The following is a 19613-nucleotide window of genomic DNA, read 5'->3' as shown; positions in this document are numbered from 1 at the left end:
ATACTTAGCATAGACGTACGTGTAGGTGATGAAATAATGAAACAACACCTTCTGCCACTTTGATTTTCCTTAAAATATACTGATAATAGCCAAGCAAATTAAACATTCAGCCATACAAAGGGAATCCCATATACTTTAGCATAAGGATAAGAAAGTTCCTTTGCTACTACTATCTGAAAATGTCAGGACTGAGATGTTTGTTCTTAGGCTGATCTTTTAAGCATGGCAGCTATTCTTGTTTTAAATGTTGGGCCACTGTGAGAAATTTTCTGTAGAAAAGCAACATATAAATTAAAACAAATCTGTATATTTTTATACCATGACCAGCATTCCTTTTCCTCATATTTAGAACCTCCAAAATGAAGAAAGCCCATTAGTCTACTAACAACGAGACCAAGGTGCAGGCAGAAGGAGGAAACAGGCTCAAGAAGGAGGTATTACAACAGTTCCTCTGGAAAAGCATTGACCTGTCACACATAGTTCATGAATTCCAATACAGAATTCAGCAAAACAGTGATATGAATTACAAAGAACGAACATGGGAAAAAGAAGAGAGCAGGCTCTACATACCCACAATGGAAATAGAAGTCCCTCCCTCATCCACCGTGTCCACTGCCTCTGCTAGCTGTAACTGGATTTTGGGAACCACAGTAAGGATGGCCAGAACATCCAGAGCATAACGCACTGTATCATTCCTGATAATAAAAGCACATATAACTCAAATGACTGGGAAACATTCAAAGCAAACATTAACTAAATAAAACAGCCATCCCAACAGCCATCCCAGCAGAGAAATAAGGTTGAACATTGTGAAAGCCACCCACTGCATGATTATCAGCCTCCTCCCAGTAGACTCAAATCAAGGAAGGGCTTCATGAGAACCACCACTCCTCTTGATGTTCCTCCAGCAGCAGCAAGGGTGTCCCTCTGGGCAGCTAAACCAGGCAATTCTAACTGGATGGCCCCCCATGAGGGTCTTCCTCCAGGGGCAAACCAAGAATGGGCAACTTGGAAGTCCCTGAACAGACTCAGAAGGGGAGTGGGCAGATCTAAAGACAACTTGGCAAGGTGGCACTACCTGGAGGAATCCTCCACCTTGTGTGACTGTGGAGCAGAACAAAAAACTCCGCCCACAATGTCCTGCCTCATGCACAGAGGAGGAGTTGTTTAAAGCTACGGACAATGCGGTTGCTGTTGCCCGTTTCTGGTCTAAAACTATTTAGTTGTTTGTGATTTCCTCTATTTTTTTTCCATCATTTTTAAATGTATTTGTTATGTAATGCTTTTGACACGAAATAAAAAAATAAAAGCAGCACTTTCAGGCAAGAAAAGAATTTTCCATGTAAATAGTTCAGACTGTCGCCTCCACTAATGATCAGTAACAGGTGAGCAGTAACTTAAAAAGCTGTTTTAGATAGATCACTGACTCACCTGGCATAGTATGTCTTCCAGTTGCATGCTATTGAAATAAGTTGGAGCATAAGTTGCACACAAGACAGTTTGAGAAAGACCTCGGCTGGATCCCAATAAAGCTGGCCGGGCCCATATTCTATGAGAAATTCCATCATTTCTACAATTTGTTCATGTGTATAGGAACAAGCCTGCAAGGAGAAGAAGGTGCTGAATTAATTTTATTGTTGTCAAGAGCTGCACATAAGCAGTGAAAAATCAGTCTAAAAATGCATTTTTAAAATATGTAATCTACCTTATCTAAAAAGCAGCCATACTGACAAATAAAATTTAAGAACCCAATCTAAAACATTTAAAAACACAAAGTAACGACAGCAGCACAGTAAAACCCCATCAAGATCTCAAGTCCCGTCATAATCCTCAGATCTAAATGCCTAATGGCTTTAAAAGGTCTTACCATAGCACCAACAATAAAACACTAAAATGTCACGAACCTTTCAGTGAAAAAACTGCAATTTTTTAAAAAAAAAAATCTTTATTTTTGTTTGCCTGGAAGAACAACCCCTAGGAATTCCTAGGCCTCCAGCATTCTGGTAGAAATTGACCACAGAGTTGCACAGGAGATCCTAGGGATTTCTAGAGAGAACATTTTAATCAAACCCACAAATAATCAAATCTGCAAAAATCAAACCTGAAAATATAGTGGGCCAACTATCTTGAGATGAGGGCAGGGAGCTATAAAATATAAATCAAGAACAGGAGGCACAATCAGATAATCCTCTTCCCGAAAATCACATGAACTCACCTTATATGGAGGCTGTGGGTGAACCAGAATCCCACCTTCTGTGCGCTGGAGTGACTGCTTCACTTGTTCCACTTTGATGGCAAGATGTGCCTCAAAATATCTGCGCATGGCCATGCATGTGTGCTTCCCAGTCTGACGGCTAGCAAAGATCTCATCATCACTTAAGAGAGCACCTTGAGTTTGCAAATTTAGGATATCTAGAGTGCTGATCTAAAAGGAGAAAGATATAGTTGTGCCATAGCATCTAAATACTCACAACATTCATTTTTTAAATTAAGAAAAACAGGTATTTTGTGACACAAGAAATGAGCATTCTGAGAAGCTGTGCTAGCTATAAAGTCCGACCTTTCGAACATACCACTGACACAATGACTGACAAAACGAATAATGGCTTATTCACCTTCAGTTAAAGGATCAATAGTCACTTAAAAGTTATTATGTAACTGACCTATAAGGGTTGAATCAGCAAAAACACACACACACACACACACACACACACACACACACACACACACACACACAGGAAAATGGCTAGTCCAGTCTTCTTAAGTAAGGGCATATTACCATGGAATTAGAAGTTTTGACAAATGGCTCATTTTTATTATTACAAGACAGAGAAATTGCTTACCTGTTCTTCAAGTGGTCATCTATGAACTCACACCTGTGTTTGAGCACTGCATCTTTTGGAAACTTGTAGAGCTCTCATGTAAGTATTTGTGCAGTAGCTCCAGCCAATCCCAACATAACAGTGGAATGCTCGGTTCCACGGCCACCAAGGAATCCAAGGATTGGTAGGACTCACAGTGGGAAGGATGGGTGGAAGTGTGTGAATTCACAGGTGACCACTCTAAGAACTAGTTACAGGTATGAAATCTATCCTTCTTCAGGTCTTTGTGACTCATGCAAGGAGGAGACTAGCAACCTACTAACTATAGTAGGTAAGAGTGTCCTACCACACAAGAGAAGAGAACAGCCCTACTAAATAGAGTCAGCTTTAGACCTTGTATCCAGTCTATAATGAGACAAGATGGAAGTTTTACAGATATCCGGAAGAAACACAACATGCAGGAGGGCAGCCAATACCACCATCGTTCTAGTTGAATGAATTTTAATTTCTGCAAAAAGTATTTTGCCAGCAAGTTCATATGACTGCCCAATGGTAACTATGATCCATTCAGAAAATCTCTGTGGAAAAACTCATAGTTCCTTCTTGTTCAATGAACAAAACAGAAAGTCTTTGCAATTTCCTCAAAGAAGTTGACAACATAAATGCATGACATATCAAAGAAATGAAGGGCTCACTCCAAATCTGATTTAGGATTTTGTAGAAATGTGGAGGCCAGCAAATAGACACCCACCCCGCAAACACTGGCGCTTGCAGTAGAGGAGGGGGGATCTAAAAATGCACAGTTGCCAAAAACAGCCACATAAAATGTACAATTCTATACTGTTCCCTCTTCGTTTTTTAGAGATAAGTAGAGTAGCTAAGCAATAGCAAACAAACACATTTCATAATTTGGGTCCACCTGAGATAGGACACTTCCCAGTGGCACCCAATTACACCACCACTGGAAGAAAAAAGATAGCAATTCTGAAAAAAAAACATTGCAATATAAAATACACACACACACACACACACACACGCAAACCCCATACTTACCAGGTTAACAAGGCGCCGTAAACCATCATGCCTATCAAAGAGCTCTAAGACGGCCCGGAATGAGAAACAGATAGAGAAGAACATAGTAGCATGGCAACAGCCTGAGGCATGAGAACACTCCATCAACCACAAGGTGTAATTTACAACATCTGATAACACATGGGGATGCATGCATACCTGCAGAACAAGAGATTGCAGTAAGTATCTTCACTTCCATTCACAGATATCCCCCATTTCTTTCTCCCCCATTCCTCACAACAAATCTTCAGTGACTGCTATAATGAATATTTAGTAATGGATAACTATTTAGTAATTCAGATATTTGCAGTTTTAGTTATAGAGATCTTTAAAAGCCTCATCATTGCTTGCCCCACCTACATTTTGCAAACTTAAGGTTATAATTTCACGTTAATTGAATCAATCCACCTGAATAGAAAACATCTAATAAAGAAAATAAATTCAGGCATGTAGTAGGGACAAGCATCATCTGTGTTCAAAAACTAAGTATGGAGAATAAGGGTGTCATAAGTTTTTGAAACACATACAAGACAACTATGATGCAAATTCTGGGACAGTTCAAAAATCTTGTCAATTAATCTCAGATTCCTTTAAAGCTCTCTATATGCCTGCCCCCACCTCCCCCAAAAGCCAAATATCTATCCATCCTTTGCGGAGAGAAAAAGCAAGGAATAAATAAACCCTGATTAACTTTCTACTATATATTATATGTTTTATTATAGCAACTGTCTTAGAGAATTATGTAAACAAGAATCAAACAGAAATGAAAAATACCAGTTTGGTTTGCCCCCTCAACTCAATGTGACAGACAGTGTGAAGGAGCAGACTAGGCTCTCTCACAACCCTTTAATTAATGGGGTAAACTGTGCAAGCATCGGAGGCACACTATGGCTTTAGTCAGGGTATGTATTTTTTCAGAACCAGGGAAGTGTAGTAGTTTGAACGTTGGACAACATTTCTGGGAACTAAGATTCTCTTCCCCACTCAGTCATGGAAATCCACTGAATAACCTTAAACGAGTCACATACTCTCCACCCAGAAAACACATGATAGAGTCGTCTTAGGGTTGCTATAAGTCAGAAATTACTTGAAGGAACACAACAACAATATATGCTTTTCACTGATGATCAGATTTTAGTTTAGTTGGCTTCAATTAAGGAGAATTCTGACAATGTACTAACAACCAAGAAAACGTTATATGTTTAAGGGCTACCTTACATGCATGTTGAAAGTAACATCATAAGATCCAAAATGTGATGAATGTGTAAGTTTATCATGGAATTGATTTCAACCGTCCCAATAAAAACAGCTGTATGAACGCATCCAATAAAGTAATATACTACAAATAAAATCTCCAAATGTTTTAAAATATTTACAATCTATTTTGGCAAGAATAGTTTTTCTTACCCTTTCCATGGCATCCTGATTGTAAGACAAATAATATAAGCACATGGAGACTCCTGTAGCTGCCATGGACGGACGGGGTATCTCTAGTAGCTTTTGTACTCCTCCATGGGCTACAAATTCAGTTGCGAACTTATTGTGGAGCAACAATGATGCCAAATACTGTGGAAAGAAATACATTAATGTGAAATTGTCTAGGTTGTTTCCTAGGCTGGGTTGTTGTGAGTTTTGGAACATGGCCATACAGCCCGAGAAACTCACAACCCAGTGATTCCGGCCATGAAAGCCTTAGACAACACATTGTTTCCCATGCTTTTCCCTTTAATTACAAAACAGTATTAAAAATACATATGTGCATCTTTTATTTCAAACACATGTAAAATATTATTATCTGTATAAAACTGTATTTCCAAGTAGCACACAACCATCAAATGTTTACCTATCAGGAAAAAATAAGTATGTTTGGTTTTTAATAATTTCACATATAAAACATACAAAAACTTTCAAAACAGGGTCAGAAACGCTTGTATCTTGCAGAACTTTGAACTTCTAAAAGTTGCAACCATATTTTGCAATTTCAACTCAAGGGAAAAAAATATATCCCACTTTCTTCCATCAGTCCCTCTCTCTCATTTTGTAAATATAGCTGTAATACATAGAAAAATTGTTCTAGACTTTCAGCACAATTCTCAAGAATTGCATCACTCCCATTTAACATATCTCCTGGTGCACTAAGAATCTCTGACAAGGCTTTCTTCCAAGAATGAAGAGATATTAACTTTGAAAAATGACTTTGCCTTTAAGCAGAGAAGCCTGTAGATTGGCTCCCACTGAGGTGTCCAAGTCCATTCCAGCTCCCCTGAAAAATGCCTCCAAACGAATGTGTGTTTTCAGCCATTTCTCCCCATTATCATCCAGTTACTTATTGTTCTGAAAAGCAGCTCCTACAGACTTAAGGTTGCGGGACAAAAACAGAAGTCAAAACAGCCAATTATGCCTCCCAAGGAATATATGGGGAGCAGAGGAAAGAGATGGACCAGGACCAAGGCCTGGATGCAATGCCCAAACCTCTGGAAGCCTCTTGAGGCAAATTCTAAATCAGGTATTGCTGCCTTTATCATCAAGAGTAGGATGTCTCTTATTTTCAGTGACACTGATCTGTTTTAACTGTTTAATGTTTATATTGGTGTGTTTGATGTTCATGAGTTGACATTTATGTTGTAGGTCTTATTTAAATTATTGTGATATGCCTTTTTTATTTATTTTGTGACTGTTACTGTGTATATTGTTTTTTATGTTGTGAGCTGCCCCGAATCCCTTTGGGGAGAGGGGGCGGGATATAAATAAAGTTTATTTATTTTTTATTTATAAGCTGCCCATTCCGATCTTAAAGAAGTACTTTTAATGTCAATATCTGAACATTTAGAGGAATCTGAGTAACAAAAAAAGTAAAGCTAAAATTCACTAAACTAAAGTTCACCTGCTTTTAATGATATATTTACTTATAGTGTAGTGAAACTTTGGTGAATTGCAGAACCAGAGCAGTCAAAGATATTTCAAAGAAAGCGCATTCCCTGATGTTTGACAAAATAACAGACGAAGGTGGGTTTTATCCCAGAGGTTAAGGTAACAGCTACTTTTGTACCAGTTAATGCAACAGATAAGCAGGATCACCATTATTTAGTAACTGACAAAGAGTACTGAACTGGCACAATACCATCAGTGACTAACAAGCAGTTCACTGTGTCGCTGCTTACCTTTAGGGCTTCAAACGTGAGCAATACATCGTTGGTCCGTTTCAAATCAATATAGAACATCATCAGCTCCCTTGACCCAAGCTGCATGAAGATGGGCAGCAGCTGATGGGAAAAGTAAAAGATTAGTTCATTGTTTAAAAAAAAATCAGGGTCTTGGACAGAAACAGCACCAATGCATGGCCAAATGATATGACTATATGAATTTTTGCAGGTATTGGCAGTTAAATGGGGATAGAAAAATAGCATTTCAAATATTGCATTTAGGAAATACGCACTGTATGCAAGCTTAGAGGCTATTCTTGACTGATACTCAATTTTAACTTTGAGAGTAATGGTTATCAGGCAAGTTTTAGCTTAGATAAAGAGGATCCAAATTCTACAACACTGACTGGTCAAAAATCATCACTCCAAAAAAAAAAGACTGGTAGGGTATTACTAAATCAGGATGGGGTTTAAGATAGTGGGCATTCAAATTTAATGTATACTTGTGGGGACAGGACAGCTGCTAAAAGACACAAGGGGAGAGAAGTCTTCTCTCCATATGAACACTGAAGAATTGTGGACAAGACTAGCAAGCAGAAGAACCCAGAAAAAAGAACAGGGCTATGGAATGAGCAGTCACGAATGAAAACAGAGCTAAAATGACTGGAAAAAAATCAGGCTGAGCAAAGTTTGCACCACCAGGATGGAGAGGAAGATTCTACCAGCAGTATGCCTAAGGAATGCTAAGAGATAGTACTTGAAATCTATGTGTATTGTCCTATACCTAGTCCAACATTCCTAAGGTAGAAATCAGGGTTAACATATTGTGGCAGCCATACAGTGGTAGAGAGTGACCCAGTAACTGGGAAGGCCCAATACATAAAAGTGGCCAATCACAAGTCTATTTCCAAAGTCATTATTGTCCCCAGATTATAAAAGCAAAAAAGAAATGCATCCGTATCACTACTTCTATTTCTTAACTGTTGAGTTAGCAATTTCCTTCCTGATAGTTTTGGGTCATGGTGTCTGGTCAAGAAAAGGAAGTTGTGCCTTTGAAAACTGTCTAGTACTTCTTTCAAACAGTGAACACTAATGACTATGTTCTTTTTATCACACAGGAACATCTTGTCTGAACAGGCAAGCCACAAAGGACAGTAAATTCAAAAATCTGAATTTCATTCCAATCCTTCTCTTTTCCATGGTCTTTGTACAATGACCCAGCCAAATTAATTGTGATGAATTTCTTCATCACAGGAAGCCATATATCAGCCACCTCCTCTCCAATCTTTATACCTACCTCTTGATACTCCCCTAAGGGAGTAAGGTACTGCAGAATTAGTCTTTGTTCTATAGCAGGAGTCAAAGGGTATAAATTATAGTTTGTGCCAATGACCCAAGGAGACATTTCAGACCAGCTGCTATTAGACAGTTCAACAAACATCTTATCAGGCTCTGTCGAGAACCCAAGTTTTTGTTTTGCTTTCCGGAAATTCTCCCTTTCATGTTGCTTCCCTGATTTTTTTGTAGCAGAGTTCACCCGACTACTAGTCTTGTGATTAGAGTCAAGGTTAAATGAGATGTCCACATCTCTGGTCACTTCCTCCTGCTCGCCATCTACTGTGATGTCCCCATAATCCATGTCCACAGCCTCCTCATCAAGAGGCAGCAGAGGGTCTGAGGGCACTTTTCGAGGACTGGGCCGCTTGTTTTCATGTTTTGCATTCATTTCATGGACTTGCAGTTCTCGCAGACGCTGAAGGACAAAGGCCACCTATTACAAGAAGGAAATGACATGTCACTGTCTACATAATTTCAGCAAATTCAATTCCATCAATAGCAAACAACCATGGAGAAGAATTAACGGACAGCAATCCAGGGAATTGCTAATATAACTTTTCACCAGGCAAGAAAAGGTAACTGAAAAAGACCCAACTAATTTAGAGCTAGATAAGAAACTAAGAATGTGACAAAAATAACTAGATGAGATCATAACATGAGATTTAGAAAGGAAGTTAAAATACAAAACAACATTATTTTGAACAAGCCAATAAGCTAGGAAAACAGCTAGTGTACAAAATGAAGACAAAACAAATATTGGAAGTCAGGGATGGAAAACATCTATATATAGATCAACGAATGATAAAGAAAACCTTGTTTTAAGTTTTACACAGAGCTATAAGGAAAGGAAATGAGTAAACAAAATCTGGAAAAAGAAATGGAACACTATTTACAGAATCAGAGAATAGAAAGAATTAGAGAAGAACAAAAAGCCCAGTTAGAAAAGTCAATAGCCATACAAGAGATTGAGAAGGCCATCAAAGAAGCTAAATTAGGGAAAACTCCAGGCTTAGATGGCCTATCTGCAATCTATATATATAAAAGAGTGATGGCATCAGGGCAGTGGACAAAACAACAAAACTACAGGCCCCCCAACCTCGAAATTTGACAACACAACCCATCATCCACGCCTCAAGGTTGATACAACAAAAAGAAAAGAAAAATAAAGTCCTAATTAGAGGGAGAGCAATAATTGTTTTTATCCAATTGCTGCCAGTTTAGAGGGCTAATCTCTGCCCACTTCGTTGCCTAGCAACCAAGGGACAGCCAGGTTTCAGTTAGGGGACAGGCAGGTTTAGGCCTCACTTAGGCTTCTTCCACAGATTATCAGATTTTAACTGGATTATATGGCAGTGTAGACTCAAGGCCCTTCCACACAGCTATATAACCCATTTATAATCTTATATTATCTGCTTTGCACTGGATGATCTTGACCTCACACTGCCATATAATCCACTTCAGTGTGCATTTTATACAGCTGTGAAGAAGGAGCCTCATATAATCCAGTTCTAAGCAGATAATATAAGATGATCAATATACAGTAGAGTCTCACTTATCCAACGTAAACAGGCCGGCAGGATAAGTGAATATGTTGGATAATAAGAAGGGATTCAGGAACAGCCAATTAAACATCAAATTAGGTAATCGTTATACAAATTAAGCATCAAAACATCATATTATACAACAAATTTGACAGAAAAGGTAGTTCCATGCGCAGTAATGCTATGTAGTAATTACAGTAGAGTCTCACTTATCCAACACTCGCTTATCCAATGTTCTGGATTATCCAATGCATTTTTGTAGTCAATGTTTTCAATATATCATGATATATTGCTAAATTCATAAATACAGTAATTACTACATAGCATTACTGCGTATTGAACTACTTTTTCTGCCAAATTTGTTGTCTAACATGATGTTTTGGTGTTTCATTTGTAAAATCATAACCTAATTTGATATTCTGCAATCCTTCTGCAATCCTATGTGATGCAGGACCTTCTAAAGGCATTCTATTTCAATCACACTTTTAAAGAAATGGGATCTGCCATGGGAATTACCAGTTGAGAATTCTCATCCCTGTAGTTGGCAGCAATGTCTTGGTTCTCCATGGCACCTCCCAGCAACCCAGTTGCATATGTTCTCAAAGGCTGATCAGCTTCTCGTGCCCACTTGAAGAGATTCTCAACTATGCCTTCCTAAAATTGTTTGGAGGAATGATAACACATATTACCAGTCACTTTAAATTCTGCTTTTTCGTGACCTATACAAATTATAATTCATACAAATAAAATATGACAACTACCAAAACTTGGAAAATTCTTCAGTTCTTTTTACATTTTTTCAAAGATGTGGATCAGTGTTTTCCAAGCAGAACAATTAATAATGTTTAGTGCAAACCACATTCTGCATTAATCCTAAAATCAATTCTGCTAACTCCAGAAGGATCCCATTGTATTTATACCAGACGATAGATACCATGCTTTCATTATATATCACGTCTTAAAAATTATCTGAGGTCCAATAAAGTAACTAAAACAAACAGTATAGCAATATGCATATACAGAAAAAAAATCAATCACTGGCCATAGCTTTATTTTCTATTCTTGCTGCTGGTGAAGACTAAGTCATTATGTAAACTGAACAGTGATCGGTCTTACCATCAAGGATAAAACACTTCAGAAAAGATATCAAAGAATGCTCTGGCTGTGTATTCATACAAATTTGTATTTATACAAATACTTATCAGGTCTTTGGATCACAGTCATATAGTTCAGGGCCTTAATTCAACTGTCAATCCCAATTAAAGTAAATCCACTCAAGCAATGGAATTTTTTTGTTAGACAGAATGTGTGATGGAAAACTAAAAAAGATTCCTACTCAACTGCAGTCAGGGTATTTCTATATGTTTCCAACTGCTCCTCTGATGCTGACCCATGATTTTTAAAAAATGTTCTTGGGTTTTCTTCTTTTGAAAAAAGTTTGTAAACTAAAAATGACTGCAATTAGTCTGAAATTATTATGAATCACCAAAAATATCCTAGATTTCGCTTAGGTATTGTTAAGCAAACTACAAAAATCTTGCATGTTATGAACGCTTGTGAACTTGTTTGGAAGTTTAATACAATGATTACTAAATAACCTAGCAAATAGACTTGGCTTTTTAGCTAAGTTCTTCTGTTCATCCAAAACTCTAAAATACCAGACTAGCCAGAAAAGATAATGGAATCCTATCCTATCCGATCCTGTCATTGATCCACTCCCTTGGGTTTCACACAAATCTACCATTTGCCAAAATATACAATCCTGTGCTTTTCTTTCTGGCCAATTAGTTTAACCATTGGTGTGTCCCATCGAATATGAGGTCTGCCCAAAGGCCACTTGTGGTCTCTTGGTATCCAATTCGTTAGTTGACATGTCCATTGGTTGTCTTTTGTTCGTGCTATATGCCCTGCCCATCTTCTTTTGCCTCATAGATTTCATTGAACATATCACGTAACTCAGTTATTTGACGCAGCTCTTTATTGCTGACTTTATTCTCTTATTGTCACACCACACATCCTTTCTTCAATTGCTCTAAGTCACCCCCAGTTTTTCCTCCACCAACTTTGTCGTTGTCCATGTTTCAGACTTAACATTTCCAGTAAGACTGTGGTGTCGAAGATATCTGCTCTGACCTTCACTGGCAGCTTATCATCTGTTAGCACTATCCAGTTTTGATTAAAAGCCACCCAAGCAGCCTTGCGTCTTCTTGCTCATTCGCCATTTGCCAAATGATTTGATTGTACTTGTTGACCAAAATATACATATTCAGGCACTTCCTCAATTTCATCTCGATTTAAATGATGCAGCCCGGGACACACTGCTCATTTTTCATCCATTTCATTTTCAAGTTCATTTCCAATCCTACTGGTTTTGAGAGTTGTACTAGTTGTTGGAGATTATATTGTAAATCTTCTGGATTTTTGGCAAAAAAAATTGTCTGCAAAGAGGAGATGAGAAAGTTGTTTGCTTTCAATTTAAATTTAATTTTTCGGAAGAGGTTTTCCAAAGTCACCGCAAACCGTTTTGGCGATTTTGTGTCTCCTTGATACACTCCTTTGTTTATTCTGATATGACACACTTCTGACAACAGTTTAATATCTGTTGCGCACCCTGCCTTGATGCTTTTTATGATGTTACATATGCTGGATTTACGCTGGGTTAGTGCAGAGTGTTAAGGATAGCATTTATCTGAACTGAGTTGAAGGCCTTTTGGTATTAAACTAAAACAAGACAAACCAAAACTTGATATTTTCTGCTTTTTTCCCAGTAGCTGTTTGACTGCATGGATATGATCGAGGATGGAGTAGCCATATCTGAAACCCGCTTGTTCTCTGTTGATTTCCACATCTTGAGATATTTTTGGTAGCATGATCTTTGTGAACAGTTTATATAGTTGAGAGATGAGTGTACTAGGACAATAATTTGGCAATGGATAATAGAATATATATATAAAACACACACACACACGTATATACTCAAGTATAAGCCGACCCGAATATAAGCTGAAGCACCTAATTTTACCAAAAAAACTGGGAAAACTTATTGACTCAAGTATAAGAAGAGGGTGAGAAATGCAGCAGTTACTGGTAAATTTCAAAAATAAAAATAGGTACCAATAAAATTACATTAATTGAGGCATTTGTAGGTTACATGTTTTTGAATATTTACATAAAACTGTAATTTAAGTTAAGACTGTCCAACTCTGATTACTTATATACTCAAGTATAAGCCAACCCGAACATAAGCCAGCCAGGACCCTCACTCGAGTATAAGCCAAGGGGGGCTTTTTCAGCCCTTAAAAAAACTTGGCTTATACTCGAGTATATACAGTATATATATACATACATATGTAAAACTGTGGTCCAAAAGCAATAAAAAGGATGAAAACTTAACTAAATTGACTTGACCAACAACTGATAACAGAGAAGGAAAAGACTACAGAAAAATTCAGCATGAAGAGACTACATGCCTCTTTCTACATTTAATACCTTCTCCTGAAAGACCACAGCAGTTTCTAGCCCAGGCATGATGTCCAAAAGGAGTCGGCAAGCAGCAGTATTCAAGGGAGGTTCTCTACTTGTCATCACATAAGCATTCACCAGCTAAGAAGAAACCAAAAATAAAAATCAATTTCCCCCCTCTGGTTAACAAAAAGTGGTCTACACTAAGGGGGGAAGTGACTTAAGTACAACGGTTTTGGATTCTAAGAAATAGTAAAGATTATTTTCCTCACTCTGCAAAAGCGCGTGGATTCTGGCTTGATCTTCCATTCATACAGGGGACTCTCCACCAACTTAAGCTCCTGCTTATATACTGTAAGTAGGAAGAACATTTTTCACCAATTTCTCTTTCTATCTGGCAGTTAATCTGGAAAGCCTCCTAACCATCCAAAGCTGTCCTGCAGACAACATAGGATTGGAAGGCAGAGCTTTCCAAACTGTGTGTCTGGACACATTAGTATATGATGCCTGTAGCCTACAGGTTTGTTGCATGGAAAATGCTTCCTGCCCCCCCCCCCACCACCACCACCACCCCACCACACACACACACACACACACACACAAAGATTGCTTGGCAGATGCTTATTTAGAGCGCGTTGGCTGCCCTTGGAGGAAAAGGAGGAAACAGTAGTGGGAGCAACAGCGTCAGCAGCCACCCGGGTGACACCGAGCTCAAGCTCGAGGTCCCGCCACCCTCCTTCCCCTTCTTGTCCTCTGCTCTCAGAGGCCCAAATCACGGCTCCAGCCACAGCGGGGGAGGAGAGGGAAGAGGAAGAAGAAGAGGAAAATGTGGAGGAGAACGAAGGCAAGCAGGGGCTCAGGAGAGGGTCCCACGTGCGGAGGAAAGTGCAGAATTAGAAGAGGCCCTCAAAGGCTATCTAGTCTAACCTCCTTCAGCTAGGCAGGAACACACAATCAAAGCTCCCCCCCCCAATAGCCATCCAGTCTCTGTTTAAAAATCTCCTGAGGTTTCATCATTACAGAAGTGGGGTTCAAGTATAGTTACTGTTGTAACTTTTATAATTTGCACAGTTTATTGAGTTGTAATAATTATCACAACAATGAGTATGTTTCCAATTAAGAAAGTAAAATCCGTTGAAAAAGAGGTCTGTGATTAACCACATGGAGCAGCTATAGAAGAAACTACATAAGAATCAACTATAGAACATAGGGTGTGTAAAGGGGAAAAAATCCAAACTTCATTTAGACAGTAGAGATTATATGAAACATATATATATATATATATATATAGAGAGAGAGAGAGAGAGAGAGAGAGAGAGAGAGAGCGCTAGTAAAATTGAATTATAGTGTAGCGAAAGGATGCATGTCTAAAAAGTTCATCACCAATATGAAAAGTTTGGAAAGCTCTGCTGTAAGGGTAAGACAATTGCCTGCAGTCTTTTCCCACACAGAAGTATTCCAGAAAGAGTTCATTTCACGGGAATTCAGAATTGAGGTCCATGATTTTAAATACTGTTTTGCTCTTTGTGTAAGTTTCTTAACAAAGAGTTTTAAAAAGTAGGGTGGAGCTGGTTTTCAGTTGTAGCATAAGCCTATGTAACCAACTTTCAAAGTCATATAAAAACTGAAGCTACTGAAGAAAGACACATTCAGTATAGTTCAATGCATATTGAGAATTAACTTCAATTAGATCATTTGGCTGAACGTCTCATAACTTTGAATAGTACTGTTCAGAGTTATATACATAGAAAATGAATCTGAAGCACATTCATCATTTGGAGAAAATAAAATATGTCTAAACTATATCTTAAATAAAACTGGAGGCTAAATCTATATTTCATTGTCTTTTGCCCATTTCAGGATACACAGTATACATTAATTTCAGTAACCAAATTTGATCCTTCCTTTCTGGTAATGGCAGACAGGGCAAAGGCCACTGTTATGACATTTCCCATAGAGATATTAAATGCTTTAAATTAACCAATAGAAGACTGCTTTTGGCTTTTTTTAGCATGACCTATATAAATCAGACTTAAATCAATCTTTAAGTCAGTTTCTGGAAGACGCAACCTTGATTCATCATAAAGCATAAGAGAAACCAAGCATCCTGGTATTCTAGGAAATGCACTCAGATGACTAAGCAAGACTAATGGCATAGGTTCTAGCTACCAGTTACAAATCTATGCATAAATAACTAATGGAAACCCACTGCATTCATGAAATCATCATTCTTGAAGAGGATCCTCAGCAAGTGGCCAAGCATACATTTTGGATCTGCCCGACCTGGAAAGAAGTGGAAAAGAAAATCAGCTAGTAATTTATACTTGGTTAGCAAAATTAAATAGCACCAGCAAAGGGAAACTCCAAAAGCACTCCATCATATACATTACTCAACATCGTCTTCAGGTCCTTCTGAGTTACTGCTCTAAGGCTGCCTGACAAGTGAGTACTTCCCACCAGCAAACACTACAATTTTATTCTAACTGACTTTTGGCATGTAATGAAATTGTCAAAATCTTTAAAAAAATCTCAATACAGGTACATTCACGCAACCAGGTAAATATAGTCCTAATTCTTTCATGTGCCAAATGTACTCCTGATTTTGTTTTTTACGCAAAATGAATTCTTCAGTCACAGTGATGAGAAAAAAAAACCTTCCTCTAAGTCAATAGAAAAAACTTGGAATTCCTGGGCTTTTACAATTAATTTTAGTTTACTATTGACAGCCTCCTTATCCAAGTTGCTAACGTATAGCACAGTGGTTTTCAACATGGGGTCCCCAGATGTTTTTGATCTACAAATCCCAGCCAGTTTATGAGCTGTTAGGATATTTGAGAGTTAAAGGCCAAAAAACATCTAGGGACCCCAGATTGAGAACCACTGATATAGCATAAAGAGTAGCAAAAAAAGAACATGTAGAAAAAGAAGAAAAAGTCTGAATTACTATCCTAATCTAGTTTACAAGACTAGCTCAAAACAAGTTACAAAAAGACAATTCATATCACACAATATATCATGCCCTGATCTGTGATGATATCAACACAAGAATAATCCCTTGGATTTTTAGCAAATTATCATCATTGCATCCAATTCATGTGCATCAGTAATATGGAGATGATCTACCTTAAGCTATGGGTAGGTAATTTTAATGAACTGGAATACTGCCTACCACTTGAGACAGAAAGCGTTTTAATGAAATGAAATTTGACTTAAATATATTATCAAAGCTGAAATCCATTTTATATCACACTAGATAGCCCAAGGGGTGTCTTCCAACCCTCTTTATTATTATTATTATTATTATTATTATTATTATTATTATTGACAGAAGGACACAGTATAACACAGCAAACGATATATATGCTGGATTTTGTATCACAAAATCACAAGTCGAACACTTCCCAAGCATTTAGGACTGTGTGATATATTATCATTGTTGTTGTTGTTGTTGTTGTTGTTAATAATAATAAAATAAACTTTATTTTTATATCCTACCCCATCTCCCCGAAGGAACTCGAGGCAGCTCACAACAGGGACAAGCCCAACAACGACACAACATATTTGACAAAAACTTAAAACATTTCAACAATAAACAAAATAATATAATGAACAATACATTAAAATCCAAGCAGATAAAATCAGAGTAATTATTATTATTATTATTAACATTGAGGCTGTGTGGCCATCTGTCAGGGGTGCTTTGCTTGTGCTTTTGGTGCACCAAGGCAGAAGGGGGTTGGACCAAATGGCTCATCAAGGGGTCTCTTCCAACCGTTATTATTATTAGTAGTAGTACCTGTGCCCAGCCACGCGATGCTGTGGCAAACTGTGGACCCCCGTCTTGTCTGGAGACCTGGGGTTCAGGTCCAGCGATGAGTCCAGGGGGACTCCCAGAATGCAAGGGTCCACTTCATAAACAGGCAGGGGGCAATCCTTCTTTCAGGATCCCAGCCACTGCCAGCTATAAACCCTTGAGTCTGTACGTGTGCATGTACGATATGATGTGACACTGAGGGGAAATATGTGAGACAAATCTTCTGCTGACCCTAAGTCGAGCAATTCACCACTCAGAAACACTTTCTTTATTTAAAACAGAGAATTATTTATTTATGGTTTCTTTAGTCCAAAAATCGTAACTTGTTGCAATGGCTTACTTCTTCAGTTTCACTTATACACATTATAAACCATATCTTTCATTCTTCAACATTAACAACTTGACTGAAACTTTGTCTCTACAATATTCCTTTTTTTCAGCTCTTTCTCACTCGAAACCCAAGATCTGACTCAATAATAGTCACTTTTTACTTGGAGAAATGCCCCCACATCCTCCTTTTAAAAACTTATTTTTTTTTTGTGAAGCTGCAGCCCGTCAAGGTCTCTTAAAGGGACTAATTCAGTCCCCTAACCCCAAACAGTTGTCACCCCAATTTACATGCCACTGCTGCAATGTGTCAAGTTGGATAAAATCCTGAGATACATAAGCAGCACATACATTTTGTAGAGTTATAGCTGCATGGCCTATCTCACTTGCTCTATAGTACCAGTGAGAATGAAATAACAATGAGGAAGCAGATATATTCTCATCACATCTTACCAGGATGCCTATCATCAAATGGATCTGGATCTCGCTTACGGTACTCTTCTGTCTCCTTTTCAATTAATTCTGACATTCTAGAAAAGGAAAGAGAAACACAAGTTACTTCCATCTCATTTCTCAACTGGGCTGCTCCTCAACATTTCAGTTGGAGAAAACTACAAGGCACTTATGCACCAATGCTCTCTACTATCACGGGTGACCAAGATGTTAAACAACTAAAATGCTAAACCTCAACCAAACAAGATCTATGCTGCAGAGGACTAGGCTGGTATACCATACATGGTTGTGCCAACTCGCAGATCTGGGGAGAAGCGTGTAAAGAACAGCCCCTCTGGCTATTGCCGGGATGTATTTCCCAGCACCACGCACCTTTGCTATGTTAGCTAGAGGTGATGGGTGTCACACTCCAATAACATCTAGAGGGTCATCCCTCATATAGGTTACAAAAGTTCTTTCTAGCTTTATTACTTGATGGTCTTCTAGGCTGGGAAGTGTTTTCCATCTATTATATTAATGGTGTCTAGACCATGCCCTGCTTTTCATTCACTGATTTTAAAATAGTTTCCCAAAAGCCTTAGTTTTCAGTAGTAAATTTGTAAACAGCAGTTAACCTGTAAAACAAGCTATAATTCCAAATAACTGGACTTACCGAGTAAGTATCGGAACCATGTCTTGTCCGCTGCCATGCTCCTTCTCCCATTGCTCCAGCAAAGCAGTCAGCTCAGCTTTGGAATCCACAAGCTCAGAACATGAAGACATGACTCACACTACAAGTAAAACAGTAGAAATTAAGAATAACACAAAGAAATTGAATAGAGGCAGTCCCCGAGTTACAAATATCGCACTTTCATATGACTAGTTACAAATGGGATTATAAAACAGGAAGTGAGAGGAAATCTATCCCTAGGAAGGAACATTCACTCCTGTAAGAGTTATGCTGGGAAAAAGATGCCTCCACCGAAGTTTTATCACCAATCCTTGTTTCTACAACAACCCAATTTTTAAAAAATCCTCACAGGGATAGAAAATGAGGTGAAATCTTCTGAACAGGGACACAGAAAGTAGACTAAATGTTACAAAAGGTGTTAACTCTTTTTTATGCTATCCAAAACTTTTTTTAAAATGGCTTGAGTTAGACTTTAAAATTACCTGTTCTGACATACACACAAATTCAACTTACGAACAAGTCTACGGAAGCTATCTTGTCTGTAATTTGTCTGTATTTAGTGTATTATTTCACACACACAAATCAAATATTTCAGTTTTCATAATTCATACACTTTAAAACAACTGAACAAATTATTAAAATTTAATTAAGTTGAGATGTTTGTGACATACAGCTGGATGCCTCTCCATCACTCCACCCACACTCTCATAGCTCATAATTGACACTGTGGTTTTTTTTGCGGGGGGGGGGGGGGCAGCAACTAAAAGGTAGTATGGGGGAATGAAAGAAGAAATGTCACATGAGTAGACCTGGTAAAAACTCTATACTGTTTATTCCTGTTTCAGGGTCTATTAATCACTAAAGATATAGGAGCCCTGTCCTGCATTCTACCTGGTAACCTTGGCAACAAGGTTGAGGCAGATCATATGGAGGCTCACTTACAGGGCCAGCTCTGCTTCTTCCAACACACTG

General features: G+C 38.2%; 1 protein-coding gene across 3 annotated transcripts in view; it reads right to left on the bottom strand.

The window, feature by feature from the left end:
* Positions 1–19613, bottom strand: part of dcaf1 (DDB1 and CUL4 associated factor 1) — a 65840-nt gene that overhangs the window by 33126 nt on the left and 13101 nt on the right. For all 3 annotated transcript variants that reach the window (XM_008105076.3, XM_008105077.3, XM_008105078.3), the window contains exons 2-13: positions 18624–18741; positions 17972–18048; positions 15587–15660; positions 13405–13518; positions 10432–10569; positions 8334–8807; positions 7055–7156; positions 5301–5459; positions 3876–4052; positions 2216–2425; positions 1432–1601; positions 571–695 (exon numbers count right to left, since the gene is read on the bottom strand). In XM_008105076.3, the coding sequence (XP_008103283.1) occupies positions 571–695; positions 1432–1601; positions 2216–2425; positions 3876–4052; positions 5301–5459; positions 7055–7156; positions 8334–8807; positions 10432–10569; positions 13405–13518; positions 15587–15660; positions 17972–18048; positions 18624–18733 (1930 nt within the window). In that variant the 5' untranslated portion in view covers positions 18734–18741. The remainder of the gene's footprint in view (positions 1–570; positions 696–1431; positions 1602–2215; positions 2426–3875; positions 4053–5300; positions 5460–7054; positions 7157–8333; positions 8808–10431; positions 10570–13404; positions 13519–15586; positions 15661–17971; positions 18049–18623; positions 18742–19613) is intronic.

Source organism: Anolis carolinensis, chromosome 2 (genome assembly GCF_035594765.1).
Source record: "Anolis carolinensis isolate JA03-04 chromosome 2, rAnoCar3.1.pri, whole genome shotgun sequence".
Taxonomy (NCBI): Eukaryota; Metazoa; Chordata; class Lepidosauria; order Squamata; family Dactyloidae; genus Anolis; species Anolis carolinensis.
Note: the sequence above shows the minus strand (reverse complement) of the source record. Positions and strands in the feature narration are given on the sequence as shown.